The 15,464-nt window shown below is 35.1% G+C and overlaps 1 protein-coding gene across 5 annotated transcripts in view; it reads right to left on the reverse strand.

The window, feature by feature from the left end:
- Positions 1-10,208: 10,208 nt before the first annotated feature.
- Positions 10,209-15,464, reverse strand: part of LOC149529165 (rho GDP-dissociation inhibitor 1-like) — a 28,988-nt gene continuing 23,732 nt past the window's right edge. For 3 of the 5 annotated variants that reach the window (XM_089809807.1, XM_089809808.1, XM_089809809.1), the window contains exons 3-6: positions 13,127-13,193; positions 12,825-13,043; positions 12,617-12,741; positions 11,860-12,447 (exon numbers count right to left, since the gene is read on the reverse strand). In XM_089809807.1, coding sequence (XP_089665933.1) covers positions 12,379-12,447; positions 12,617-12,741; positions 12,825-13,043; positions 13,127-13,193 — 480 coding nt within the window. In that variant the 3' untranslated portion in view covers positions 11,860-12,378. Of the gene's footprint in view, positions 10,641-11,859; positions 12,448-12,616; positions 12,742-12,824; positions 13,044-13,126; positions 13,194-15,464 lie in introns of those variants that run through there. The other 2 variants (XM_089809810.1, XM_089809811.1) reach the window with 1 other exon arrangement.

The raw sequence follows: 15,464 nt of genomic DNA on the forward strand, positions 1-15,464 counted from the left end.
TGTGTTGACAACTTTAGCATTCTCCATAGAGAAACATTACAACACCATTGCAATATAAACAACCTAAGATAATGTCAATTTTCTATTTTTCTTATCTCTCCAAAATTTCATACCAAGGATTTTCTTTGCTCCCCCCAATCCTTCATAGCAAATGAGAGTGTTAACTATTCTTTTAACTTCTTAATGTGATCCATGTTAGACCCAGCTACAAGCATATCATCAAAATATAAACATAAAATAATATAGTTGTCATCATCGAACCTCTTAAATTAAACACAATGATCTGAATGACACCTATTGTATCCATGCTCATGCATAAAACTGTCATATTTTAGATGTCATTGTTGAGGTGTTGGCTTCAAGCCATATAAACTTTTTTTTAATCTACACACTAGATTCTCCTTACCTTGGACCTCAAATCTTTGTGGCTATGTCATATATATCTTTGTTGGAAATACAATAGGAAAAGTAAACTCTGAGAGGGGGGATGAATTAGTACTTAAAAAAATTAACCATAAAACCATTCACCACCCATGCATTTCACAATCTATGCATGTAAACTAAAATACCAAATTAAGCATATACATCCATAACTTGACAGTAAGTAAACATTCAATACATGTATGACACAAGATACTTGGCCACCTAGAAACCCTCCAAGGAGAAGGTAAAACTAGGGTGGGGATGACACCCACAAATCTTCACTACTGCAATAATAAAGTGTATCCAATGAAGGTTGCAATGCTTTGATCATGAAACATGATCTATCCTGTGAAAGGTTTGCCATGTTAAAAGCTTACAAGATTGTTAGATCTTACCCTGTTAAAAGATTTCAACACCTTGTTAGAAGTGTGCCTGGTAAAAGGACTTTGACTTACAATGAAATAAGCACTCTGTTAAAGGATTTACAACAGCCTGTTAAGACTACTTTGTTAAGAGATTTAATTGATTCACCTATTAGAATGTCTCAGCAATGATCCTTAGGTTGGCACTCTATTGCTTGATGGCAAATCACCTATTTCCTAATATGTACTTGATCCTTCATGATCAGATGTATCTATGTTGGCTTCTAATTCCTTTTCTGTGTTCTCCTCTGACTAATTCTGTAACATATCTCAATTCACAATTCCTTAGCCACCATAAATACTTTGTTTGCATATGAAAACTTCTCTTTTCTCCTTCCACGCACATGCATAAAAATTTTAGGGTTTATCCTATTTAAGAAGACCTATGTGACTTAGGGTTAGGTATGAATCAACGAATGTGATTCACCCATATTGTCGCTTAGTCCTCTTTTTATGATTGGTTACATGGACTGCATAGGGATTCTCAATAAAGATCTGTCCTTATCATCTAGGATTGCAAAAAATCCTCAAGTCGGCTCCAAAATGGTTTACATCGTAGTTTGTACCATTACAAACAACTATGTCAAAATTGTATTACTCGGCACTTGAAGTCCCTGATGCTCGGCATCAACTGCAACTTCAATGTTGTAACTCGGCCTCTAAATGACTCGGCATCCATTGATCACGCAGCATGAATGACTCGACACTTACTATCTGCTCGGCACTTGAGTGATTTAGCACTTACTAGTTACTCGACACTTATTGAATATCTCTTACTCAGCATGAACTAAGTAAATGACTTAAGTATATTATCACTCATATGTCAAAACCAATATGAGATTAACAATCTCTTCATCCAAACAACCATGAAGAAATGTTGTTTTAACATCAAGCTGCTCCAAATGCAAATCTTCAGTAGTCACAATACTTAAAATAATATGAATAGAACTCATTTTAACAACAGGAGAAAATATCTCATCAAAATCAATGCCCTTTTTCTGTACAAATCCTTTTACAACTAACTTGGCTTTAAATCTTTTCTTACCTCCATCATCTTCTTTCAACCTATAAACCCATTTATTTTGTAAAGTCATTTTACCTACAGGCAGCTTGCATAAATCTCATGTCTTATTTTTTAGCAAAGAGTCCATTTCTTCTTTCATTGCAGACTCCTACTGAATCTTTGTATCCATCTACATAGTTTCACCATAACATTCAGGTTCACCAACATCAACAAGTAAAATAGAATACAAAGAAGGAGAAAATCTTTTTGGAGGTCTACTTAGCCTTGTTGACTGTCTAACATTCACTGGGGTGTGTGGTATTTGTTGTTGCGATTATTGCAGATCATGAGGAACTATTGGAACATCATCTTTTGGAGTGTCATTCAGCACTACATAATCATTTTCTTTCTTCTAATGTTGCTGCAACATATCTTTGTACAACACTTTCTCATTGAATATGACATCCCTACTTCTTATAATTTTACAATTTTTAAAATCTCAAAGCTTATAACCAAATTCATCAATGTCATATCCAACAAATACACATTTCTTTGACTTAGCTTCCAGCTTGGTTCTATTTTCAGATCCTATATGTGCAAATGTTTCACAGCCAAAGGTTTGGATAAAAGAATAACTCACCTTCTTACTAGTCCATGCTTCCTCTAGAATACCACAGCCCAAAGGAGTAGAAGGACCTCTATTATCCAAATATACAGCACTATTGACAGCATCCACCTATATGTTTAAGGGAAACATGGCATTGCAACCTCATGCTTCTTGCACTCTCCATTATTGTCCTATTCTTGCATTCAGCCACTCTATTTTCCTGTAGAGTCCTTGGAACAGTTTTCTATCTATTAATACCATTAGTGGAGCAATAATCTTCAAATTCATGACTGTGATACTCACCGCCATTATCAGATCTAACACATTTTAACTTTTTACCAGTCTCATTCTCAACCAAGCATTTCCATTTCTTAAAAGTTTGAAATACATCATATTTATGTCTAAGGAAATAAACTCATACTTTTCTAGTTGCATCATCAATCAATGTAACATAATAATGAGAGCCACCAAGGGAAGATACCTGCATTGATCCCCATACATCTATATGCACAAGCTCTAATTTATCATTTTTTGTTTCCTTCCCACACTTCACAAAACTCACTCTCTTAAGTTTTCCATACACAATTTTCACATAAATCCATATTAACACATTTTAGAACTAATAAAACTTTCTTTGAATGAAGTAATTTCATACCTTTCTCACTCATGTACCCAAGTCTATGGTATTATAGTGTTGTATTAGAATCTACAATATTTGTTTATTCTCCTTGCTCAACTACAACAACTATTCTTAAATATTCATTTTTCTCTGAAACAATCAAAGTAGAAGGAATAGTATGAGATGTACAAAGATATAAGGTGCCTACTTTCACACCTTTTGCTACTACAAGGGAGCCTTTTGAAACTTTCCAATTTTTATCATTAAAAGTAACTACAAAACCCTCATCACCGAGTTGTCTTGCTAAAAATAAATTCTTACTCAGCCTTGGAACGTATCTTACCTTATGTAGTAGCCAATGATTCCCATTTTGCAACTTAATCTTAACTTTTCCCTTTCCAACAATCTAACAGGGTTCATTATCCCCCAAATAAACAAGCCCAAAATCCCTTTCGACATAATAAAATAACCTCTATGAGATATAGCATGAAACGAAGCCCCAGAATCTAAAACCCATGAATCATCAACACTTTCTAAAGAAAGAACCAAAGCATCCTATTTGGATTTGTTACTTACCACATTTGCCTCCTTGTTCCCTTCTAGTTTATCTCCTTCATTGTTCTTCGAGTCCAAGAATCTTTCTTCTTATGCCCTGGCTTCCCATAGTACCAGAAATCTCTCGGTCCTCTGGATTGAGACCTCTTCCTCTTTGACTTTCCTCTTCATTTTCCACGATTTCCAAAATTACTTCCTCTCTTAGTCATGCTACCTTTGCTTTGTGCGTTCAAAGCACTTCTTGATGTAGATCCACCTAAAGTTTTCCTACGAGTTTTATCACTTAGAATAACACCAATCACATCATCAAATATTAGGGTATTAGATCTAGAAATAAAATTACTCACAACCATTGTCAAGCCATTCCATCTTTCTGGCAAATAACACAAAATCAAGAGAGCTCTAATTTATTCATCAAAATTGACATTCACAGAAGATAACTGACTAGTAACAATATTAAAATCATTTAAATGATCTGCAACAGATCCACCTTCTAACATCTTCATATTAAACAAACACTTCATGAGAAATAACACAACCATTGTCAAGCCATTCCATCTTTCCGGCAAATAACACAAAATCAAGAGAGCCCTAATTTATTCATCAAAATTGACATTCACAAAAAATAACTGACTAGTAACAATATGTCTGCAATAGATCCACCTTCTAACATCTTCATATTAAACAAACGCTTCATGAGAAATAACTTATTTGAAGCGAAGGGCTTTTCATACAATTTTGCTAGGGTTCACATCAACTCTTCCATCATCTTTGCTTTTGTAATTTTAAATGTCACTGATGGTGCTAAGCATAATCAAATACTTCTAAGTACCTTTCTATCTAAAATCTTTCAGTCCTCATTTGTCATAGTTCCTTGTTTCTTTTTTTTCCTTCCAATGGCTTTCATAAATCCTTCTGATAATGATACTCCTCCATTTGTATTTTCCATAACTTAAAGTTCTACCCATTAAACTTCTCAACCTTCAGCTTACCCTCATCTGCCATCACTCCCACTCAACCGTGAGACCTTCCTACAAAGGATCACTAAAAAAAGTACAATGACGATCTAGCTAAAAAAAATGACGACCACAGACAAGAATAATAGTTACATGCAAATATAACCAATATTAGAAAATAATAAAATACACAAAAGAGAACACAAGACATAAAAATTTAACATGGTTCACCCAATCCCTAGGCTATGTCCACCAACAGCAAGTCCAATATCATTATTATTATCTAGTGATTACAATATACAATCCCTTATAGCTCAATACCGCTACAAGAAGCTACAATATCACCATACATTATGAAATCCCTAACCCTAAGCCATTTTATACAAGCTTTTGTCACTTACAAAATTAGGGCTAGAATAAGTCATCTAATAGAAAAATAATAGTTGATGCCTTTTACAATATAAGGTCATTTTTGGCTTCGAGGGCGCTACCCCTGAAAACCCCTGCGGGGGCATTACCCCTCAACCCCACCCTATACTGCAATAGGGTGCGCACCTGGGGCACTGCCCCTTGAACCCTTCTTGGGGGCGCTGCCCCCAAACCCCCATAGAAATAATCTAGGGAGAAACCACGCCAAATAAACCTCTGAGTCTGATTAGGCTCCACATCACAACAAAAACATCTTGCATGATCAAACATATGTGCTCTATTCAAGTCCTTTTCTACCTTAAAATTATTTGTTGAATGTAGTTCCACAATTTTGGTTGAGAGAAGGGGATATATATAGTTTGAAGTATCAAATTTGTAGAAGTTTTTTTGGGATTTATGTGTTTTTTTGCAAAAAGAGTGTTGAGTTTTGAAGAAGAAATGAAATGGGTGGTTCACTTATTAGACATGAACCAATAGACCACTATATGTTGTTACAAGATGTGAAGCATTTACCAAAACTCTGCAGGTATGGCTAGCTTGATTATTTTCTTAAGTTGCTTATGTTTGGCGAGGATATTGTTGAGGAGTTTGTCAAAACATTTAGAGATGGCAAGGCTAGAGTAAAAGGGGTGATAATTGATGCATCTATCAACCATAGTGCAGAAATTACTCGTTTACCACAAGAACAGGAATGTTTCCACATAATAAGGATGTCAGAAATGCAAGGGTTGAGTTCACAAAGCCAAGAGACCCTCCTCTTGATACAAACAAACAAGGAACAAAGAGGGTTAGTCTTCCTCCAAAATGGATGGCACAGACAACATACATTATCAAGCACATCACCTGTGAAGGTAGGTTGATGAATATTTTTTATTTTCTTTAAAATTTGCTTTCAAATACCTCTACTGAGTATAAGAAAGGTAGATTGCACTTTGTTTTGCAACATTGTTTAATTAAGTTGCTTGTGGAGAGGTCACTTAGGATTGTTTCCTAGATGACTTGGGAATAATTTGTGATTTGTGGAATATTTGAACCTAGACCCTAGAATGTCATCCCTAAGGGTCAACCTCTTGCCCATAAATGTAAGAAATTGCAAATTCAAGAGTCTTCCACAAATGAATCTTCCCCATCTAAGTCCTTAGCCTCTAATTCATCGAATTCCATAGATAATGTACCTCTGTCTAAAAGAATGTCTAGGTCAAATCCAAAGCTTTATCCTTAGAAGCAAGACCTTCTAGTCATAAGGGCAAAGAGTAAATGTGTGATGAACCTCCACAATAGCCAATTCCTCAAATCACTAGGAAGGATATTAAAAGAAAGTAACCTTAGAAAACTTCATCTCATACAACCACTATGTTCAAGAAACCTAAATCAATACCCACTCCTCAGTGAAGAAACACTAGAATCTGCCACCAAACCTCACCTCTACAGTCCACTATAAACTTGGAATCTAGTTACTCTTCCCAAAATCTTTGTCCACGGCCTATACCCTCTTCCTCTCCTCAAGAACATTCTAAATATATAGTTCATGAGGAAGTAGAGTAGAATGCGAATGAAGAAATGAATTCAAGACCTAGGCTTGATGATTTGGCAGAGGCATAGCAAATGCAAGATGAATTAATGAGGCAACCTTGGGAAGGTGAAAGGTTGGAAGTGCGGGTTGAGGAGGTACTTGAAGAAAATGAGGATTAGGTAATGCTTAGTTAGAAGTTACCCAAAGTGATTATAATTGTAGATGTGCCTAAGAGGATTGACGAGATGGAACAGGGAGTACCTGTAGATCAAGTACATGAAGAAGTGGCAGAGCAGATTGCAAAAGACTCTTCAGGAGGAAATAATGTTAATATCAAATGAAGGTGAGAAAGTGATGAAATAGATAGAAGGAGGTAGTCAATATAGTAGGGATAAAATGGATGAGGTGCTACCTAATTCAGAGGAAAGTATACCTCATGTGCCACAAGAAACTCAGTTTGATAATACAACAGAGCATCTAGCTCAATCAGCTAATACAATAGCTAAAGTCGTAGTTGATGATATTCCTATAAATAATGATTCTAAAGGAATGGAAGAAGTTCCCACAACAAGCACTATTGAACAACCAACAAAACTTCATGATCAAGTTTCTCAACATGAGAGAGGACAAAGGCACGAAGTAGGGGAAAAAGAAGACACCATCAGACCATCTCTTCATGTAACCTTTTTTGTCACAGGGATGGAATGTTATACTGAGATTGTTGATCAGCAAACAATGTATGAGATGGAAATTCACAAGTTAAAGAAAATCATTCAAAACAAGGATGTGTAGATTGCCAATTTAAAGGACAATTTCAATCAAGTAATCAAGTTAGTTCTACAAATGCTTGAATGTCAATGCAATGTATCTCAAAGAATTGTATTTGAATTTTCAAATGATTAGACTATGGCAAGGGAAAGATCCCTCACTAAAAACTTCTTTTGAGTTTTATGAGGTATATAGGGATTCTCTTTTACATATCAAATATTTACTTTGTGAATTCTATTTACATGACTTTGTTGTACCACAAGACACAGCTTGGAATCCTTTGTGTTATGTGGTTGACATTCATAACAGTACTCTTATCTCTTAGATTCAAAATGAGATCACTAGGAGGGAGCAATTTGATTCATATAAGTATGCAAAAGTCTTCCAACCTCTTCTAGTAAGAAAGGAATCAAAGAATGGGCAAAGGCTATATCTTGATTGGAAGAATTTGTAGGTTGATCAATGGTTCAGGCCATATATAGAACCCCTTAGGAGACAAGTCTTTGATTAGTATAACAGGGTTGTTAATAATGATCTTCATGTTGCCTTGATTCACAGACATCACCAGATGGGGAGATATGATAGCATGTCAGCAAAGGAAAGAATCTCATTCCCTCAGCCTTCTTTAAGTTGCTACCATCAAAGCTAAATGATACATGTGAAATGATTTGAAAAGAAAGGAAAATTGGTACCATCAGAGCTAAATGATACATGTGAAATGATTTGAAAATAAAGGAAAATTGGCTTACATTGGTAATACAGCCACCTATCCTTCTTTGGTTGTTGCCTAATATGTGAGGTGAAGACAACATGTATGACAAAGATTTAGAGGAAAGGTGCTAGCGTGATCTAGAGGTGATGAAAGGCTACTATTGAAGCTTTGTTAGAAAACAAAATGGACAATAATTTAATGAAGATTTGATAGAATTTGCTAGGAGAAAGAATTCAATCTGTTGAAGGGACCAACTATAGATTAAGTTGAGGGGACTGACAAGCCAAATTTTTGGCATAAGTTAGGGAGTTGTCTTTCTTTCATTTTTAGAAAAGTAGATTAGATGTTAATATTTTCATTCGTGCTTCCAGTTACTGTTTTCATAAGAAGCTCAATGTGACTGTTCCTATGGCAAATGGAAATACATAGCCATCTATTGTTTCCTGCAAGCATTAGGGACAAAGTGATATTTGATCTAAAGACTAAGTCTAGGCCTTGTTTCCTGCAATAGGAAACAAGGCCTTGTTTCCTAGGCCACTAGGGGCAAAGTGATATTTGATCTAAAGATTGAGTATAGGCCTTGTTTCCTGCAATAGGAATTAGAGAAATTTCATTTCCAACATTTCTATTCCATCATAATACTATTTAGGATAGAATTCATGTCTAAAAAAGGAAGGTAATGCATATATTGTGTTGGCCCATTTCAAGTTTAACATTCTTGGGTTGATAATTAAATGATGTTTTAGATTGTTATGACTGTCAGTAGAGATGCCCTTTGCCTAAGTAAAGAAATATGTGTTCCTAGTTCTTACCCATATCTTGGACACTACAGCAACCCAATGCATTGTCACCAATTATTTTAGCGAAGTTGCAAGTGGAGTGTAGGAGTTGAGTGTGTCAACCATCAATCACATGGTGAATCATTAACTAGACATAGATCATGGCTTGGTGCTACGCTAAAAGACTCTTCAATCAAAGGTTTGCAAAAGCTCTTTGATGTTATGCAACCAATTAGAACCTGAGTGAGGGCTAAAAAAGAGATAAGAGTCTAAAAGGGATGAGAAAATTTATCGCCAAGATGGAAAATGTTTAAAAGATTGTAATCCATGCCTCAGCTATTATGAGATGTAATGTTAAATCATCGTTCAACTTTAATAGAAAATTGTGCAATCTTGGGCACTTACAAGATCCACATAATTGAACTAGTCAAAAAAATAATATATACCACTCTCATCAATTCAAGCATGTGCGTAAAGAGGGTTGGTAACTATAAACACTACTTGTCAACTTGCTAAGAAATGTAATCTCCTTTGATCAAACCCCTATGTGGACCAATATAACAGCAATGAATGAAGACATTCATAAAGCATGCAATATCCTTAAGATGATTGTGTGACTAATGATTTATAATGTTGGTATGATAATCTTGTATGAAAGATAACAGTATAACTTTGATCATCTATATGAAATAGAATTTGGTCCTTAAATACACGCACTAAGATCCAATTTGAAACAAAATGCACTTTGGTCAACTCATGTTGTCTAATTAGAGGAAACATGGAACCAAATTAAAAAATTCACGAAATTTGGAGTTTAGATTTGCACATGGGAAAAATAAGTCATGTCAATTCTAGACCTCCGAATTTGAATTATGATAGTTGACAACTAGATGTGGAGTCAAATCTGAATCTCGGGGATAATTGATGATGTTGATAACCTCAATAGAATTATTTTTGATATTTGAAAACTAGATGTGGAGTCAAGTCTGAATCTCGGGGATAACTAATGATGTTGATAACCTCAATAAAATTATTTTTTAACTTGCACATAAAATGCATCTAGTATGCTAGTTAATGCATCAAGGAAGCATGGTTGACATGACCCAAGATGTAAGAATAAAAGGCATGTGTCTAAATTTTCAACATCACAAGTTTGCAACCTTCAAGTCAATATAAGGGCCATGTTCAAACTAAACATGTTAGTTCCGCTCTGATTTTATTTTATTTTAGCTCTTTTTATATTGAAGTATATTTGAATTCAGCACCATCTAGGTGCCTAAATGAGCTTTTTGTCATTCTTTGGCACCTGGTTTAAAGGGAAAGTCCATTTCAACACAATAAGTAGCAAATTATAGTATTGTGAACCAAAAGAAATGTTTTTTTGTGTGAACCTATTTATATTGAAGGCAAACAAACAGCACATAACATTCTAAAATCAAGCTTAGAAGCATAAGATTCTAATAACTAAGATCACTTTGGAAATCCAAATTACACGCTCCTTGTTTGTCTATATAAAAACACCAATGTGCATTCTTCATTTATCTCCATGCCTCCCCAATCACAGCTTTCTTCATATCAATGCAAGTTGCCTTATTTATTATCTATGATTTAGCATTATATCTTATACTGAAACACCCTCAACAATGCAACTGACGTTGAAGAAAATCATATTCAAAATGAAAAAATTGCTGTAACAGCTTTATGGCAATTGTCAAAAAACGAGACTTATAATTCATACCACCATATCAATGCTGCTGGCAGGTATTCAATCAATGTGTCTACAAAGGACTTCAAAAGCCTGTCAGTGAATGTAGCTTGTCCAAGTAATGTTCAACTGTTAAAGGCCTAAAGATCCTGTATAGATAATTAAATCATTAGTTCCTAAAATCATGAAGATATAATCAATGAATGTTATACAGGGAATCCAAACTTCAACCTCGTGAATTGATACAAAAATATTCCTAACAGCTGTTGATGATTTCTAGATATTTTGCATTCACTGAGGAAAGATCAATTTTAGCCTGCAGATCAAAACCTTTTGTATCGGCAAAAAAACCAAGGACCTGTGCATTGGCTCAAATTTTATATTGTTGCCTCCCACTGCAGTTAGCCTTTTTGTTAGTCCTTTATAACCAATCCTAGTAGAGTTATACAAATTGTTTCACAGAATGAATCAAGTCAGTTTCGTGTTTTTTATGCGCTCTTTTGTTGAAATTGTGTCAAGACAGAAAATTGTTTGACTCATACGAATAACTGCCACATATTACTTCTAAAATACCACATGCTAAATATTCAAGGTTGCATGGGTACTTGTACCCACACCCCTGGTACTAGTACCAAGTACACGTATCCCAAGTACCAGGTACTCGATGGAGAGCATCATAGCTAAGGACCTTGCTTGAGATTTCTGATTATAATTTTTTTCAAATTTTTTTTTGTGTATCAGCTCGTTGTTTATCAAGCTTAACTCAATACCTAATTAGTTTGAAACTTTGATAGAATACTGATTAACAATAAACTTTATCACAATTCAAGCATAAGTTTGTCATTTCCAATATGTCCTCATCATATGATTTATGATCTTGTTCATGTTTAAAGTTTTCCTTCTCTGTTATTTGTTTATCAAGCTTAATTCAATACCTAGTCAGTTTGAAATTTTGATAGAATATTGATCAACAATAAACTTTATCACTGTTAAAGCCAGAAATTTATCATTAGCAATATTTCATTGTCATATGATTTATGATCTTCTTGTTCATGTTTGAAGTCTGTCTTCTATGTTATGCATCTAAACATTTATCATAAATTATTATTACAAACATATAACAAATCTGAAATTGAAAACAATACATTACATTTGTAAACTTTATCACTCTTCTTGATTTGAAAAATTATTGTCATGACTCATAAATTCAAGTTTTCTATAAATATAAAAGTATAATTAAAAATAAAATTTGACATACCCAAGTACCCCTGTCCCCTATTATTAAATATAGCTGTACCCATACCCGTACCAGTACCCTAAGTACCCCAAGTACCCCCGTCCCCGTGCAACCTTGTAAATATTGATGACTAAATGAAAACATGAAGTTCCTTTTCATATTATCATAGCATAGAATCCATTTTATTGACCACATGGATATATCATAAAACAACCGGAATTTCAGCAGTAATGCTCTTTCATTGTTCAACTTCTGCCACGTTGCTGCCCTTCAGCTACATAGTAGGTAATCAGATCTCGTACTCAGTTTAAATCTAACTGTCCATATCACCCTAATCTCTCTGCTGATTTCTCATGTATAACACACTGGGAACATATACTCAACTAGGGACAGTAGACACAAGAAGCAAAGATATCATTTGAATAAATTATAAGTTGTGAAATTTAAGTAGAACAATACATATTTTTTACAACTGATACAACTTAAAGGCTGTGTCTTTAAGGCTACCACTGAAAACCAGACATATGTATTTAATTGAGCACAGAGAAGAAGATAGAATGTAAGTATAATCCCACCATCAACAAATACAACCCATTCAAATCAACTCCTGCTATACCTTGATGTCATGAACGGGCTGAATTTCAAGGCTTCTAACGGTCCTTCTGAATCTCAAAAGAATAATCTACTTCAAGATGACACCTTCCATCATCATCTATAAACTGTACAGGATGTAATATAATCAAATTTTGCAAAAAATCAACAGGTAGTTGTGTACATTACAAGTGGTTTAAGCTAGGCAGCATAAAGACCATAACTGGTTTTTTTCTTTGGATGAGAAAAGTTTGAATAAAACACTAAAAGGGACATTCATTTCCTTGAGTGACAAACCTTTGTTTTGGCTGTATATGTTCCACGAGCAAGAACTCCACTTGGAGTTGTCTCCTCCTCCAAGGCATGTACATATGGTTCTTGCCTAGGACTAAATGCTCCCAACATATGATGAATATGATCAACTGTATAGGCTAGCAAAGTGTTAGCATGCTTCCATATATACTCAAAACAAAATTCACACTCAGCTGAACCATATGCAGCGTACCTTTAAGTCCAGCTTTCCAAACTGTGTTCACATATTGTAAACCAGAAACAATGTTGTGACGAACCATAAAACTGAACTTCAAGTAATAGTTGCAACCTTCCTTCAGAGTAAAGGATATGCCATCGGTGCTTTTCTCAGAAAGCAACGAGAAATTTATTTCTTGATTGCTAGATGATATTATCCCCAGAGATTGAAATGTAACTTCTGGTTCCATGTTTTCTGAAAGTATGGAAGAAAACATACAATCGTGAGACGGTAATACACCCTATGTAAGTTCATGCATGAATGCAAAGGGCATATACCTTCAGCAGAGTCATAATCAACACAACCAAGAAGTTTCTCTTTCCACCTTCTAAGACTTTCATCTTCCTGAATTTTGACACCAAGTCAATGATTCAGTATTGCTTAGCTTCTTGACAACTGATAAAGAACTAACACAAAAGTGAACCAAAAAAATAAAATAAGCGACACACCAAAGTATGGCACGACTTCCTATGCATTACAACATTTTAAGATCTTGAAAGCAAGAGTGCATGGAAAAAAGTACACTAGATTCAGAATTCCATTTAAAACAACTACTCAAGCTCCCAAAAAGCAGCTGTGTAGGGCAATGAATGAGGTATAATGCCAAGTGACTAAATTTGCACTCTGTGATCCTCTGCAATATGCTTTCTTAGTTTTCAAACATCATACAGCTTAGTGGCAACCTTTTTCAGCAGGGTCACAGATGCAAGGATCGCATTCATGGAAATCCAAGAATAGCAAGTCTTTCAAGCCAAATTTAATCTTCTGTACTGTTGCTAGACAGGATGTATTGAGAATAGATAACAAAATGTGTGGATGTTGATACCAAATTTGAAATGTTAGTTCTCATTGCCTATGCTAGAGGGAACCCCATAGGCTCCCAAAATGCAAGTTGTGTTGTTTCATGCAGTACAAGACACAAATCTCAATGTTTTTGTGTGTGTGTGTGTATGGCCATGTAATGAATCAAAGCTCTTCTGTCTAGTGCACTATCAACTTCAAAAATAATTCATAAGCAATAACAATATGGACCTAACAGAGATACAAGCTGTAAATAGCTGGGACAGTGTTAGATTAAACAAACTAGAGAGGAAAAAAGTCATAACTGTAACAGATGTATAGTAATGAAATGAGGAAAAATAATAAATAAAGAGAACCATGAGAAAATGCTTCTCTCTTGAACAAAAAAATATGCAAGAAGGTTAAATGCCCTTACATCTTGATTCAGTCATTACCACCCAGTGGGTCTACATATGGAGGAAGTGAAAATAAACCATACAATCCTAAGTAAAACCCATCTAAGAGTTTGAAGACACATGATGGCAGCCAAACATGCAAACAGCCATAAACAAGCCGAAACAGCTTTGGAAAGTACACAACCCATCCCACATCTGATCAAAACGAATATTATTGGTTAATTAAAGAGCAGGAAAAAATATATCCACCATTAAAACTAGAAGTATGTGTCACCATCATTTTCATTAGTGTTAAATTAGACAATAATCATTTCAGTAACAGATCACAATGTTTAAGGTAATATGGATGGCAACTTGGTCTAAGCCTAAAGCAAAAAATGTTGCATAAGAGCATTTACAAACAATAGATGGTTCGATTGATTTGTACATCACCTTTGATCAGTCACAACTCAATTAGTCTTTATCCAGAAAAACAATTGTGTAGGTAGCATAACAGGTACCAGGTGTGTTTTGCATGAGTTATTAATGCGCAACTTTGTTAACAATATTGTTGGACAAGAAAATAAATTGAGTACTGTGATTATTTTAAAGAGAATCACCAAAGGTAGTCTTAGGTAATATCTCAAGTCATGAATCACAACTATTAAATCACAACTTAAACTAGATGCATGTTGTCCTCGGCAAATTTGGCAGAGTAGCATGAGAGAATCATATGCGAGCATATACGAACAGTAATTTAGAGAGTCAGACTAATGATTCAACCCCATATAGCAAGAAGCGACGGAGATATGAGAAAAGCTGCAAGGTTGGGCAGAAAAATTGTTTGATATCAATATCAGCCAAATTCCTGTTTCAAAATGTTTAGAGGGATCATATACACAACTTGAAAAGTTTGAAATACCACAAGAAGAGTGTAAAGAGGTTTGTTTGAACTTTGTCAAGAGTTAGAAGAGATATCAGTTTCCATGAAGGCTACGACTGAATCTCTACCAAAAAGGAATTTCATTTGGGACAATTCAAAATCCAAAGATGTGGAAAATGGATAGTGGAGCTTAGTTCACAATAATTATAAGCATAGTTACACCGCCTTGGGGGACAGGGGGATGTTCGAATGGGTGGACAAGTTTCCAGGACGGGGGGACAGAGGGGCTTGAATTTGGGAACGGTTAGCGGATGGTGGGGGGATGGTGACGAGGGACATGGGGGGTTCTATATACTATACATATGGTACATAAAATGCTAGTTATGAAAAGATGTATTATAATTTAGAATATAATTGATGTAAAAGAGTAAATACTTGAACATTGGATTGAATTACATCGAACATTGAACATAAATAGTCAAATCAGCAAATAGTCAACACTGAGACGCCCCCCATCCTCAATGGAGGTGGCGGAATTTGGTGGCACCGCTGGGAACA

The sequence above is a fragment of the Cupressus sempervirens genome, chromosome 11 (genome assembly GCF_028749045.1).
Source record: "Cupressus sempervirens isolate cs-2001-9-10 chromosome 11, ASM2874904v1, whole genome shotgun sequence".
NCBI lineage: Eukaryota > Viridiplantae > Streptophyta > Pinopsida > Cupressales > Cupressaceae > Cupressus > Cupressus sempervirens.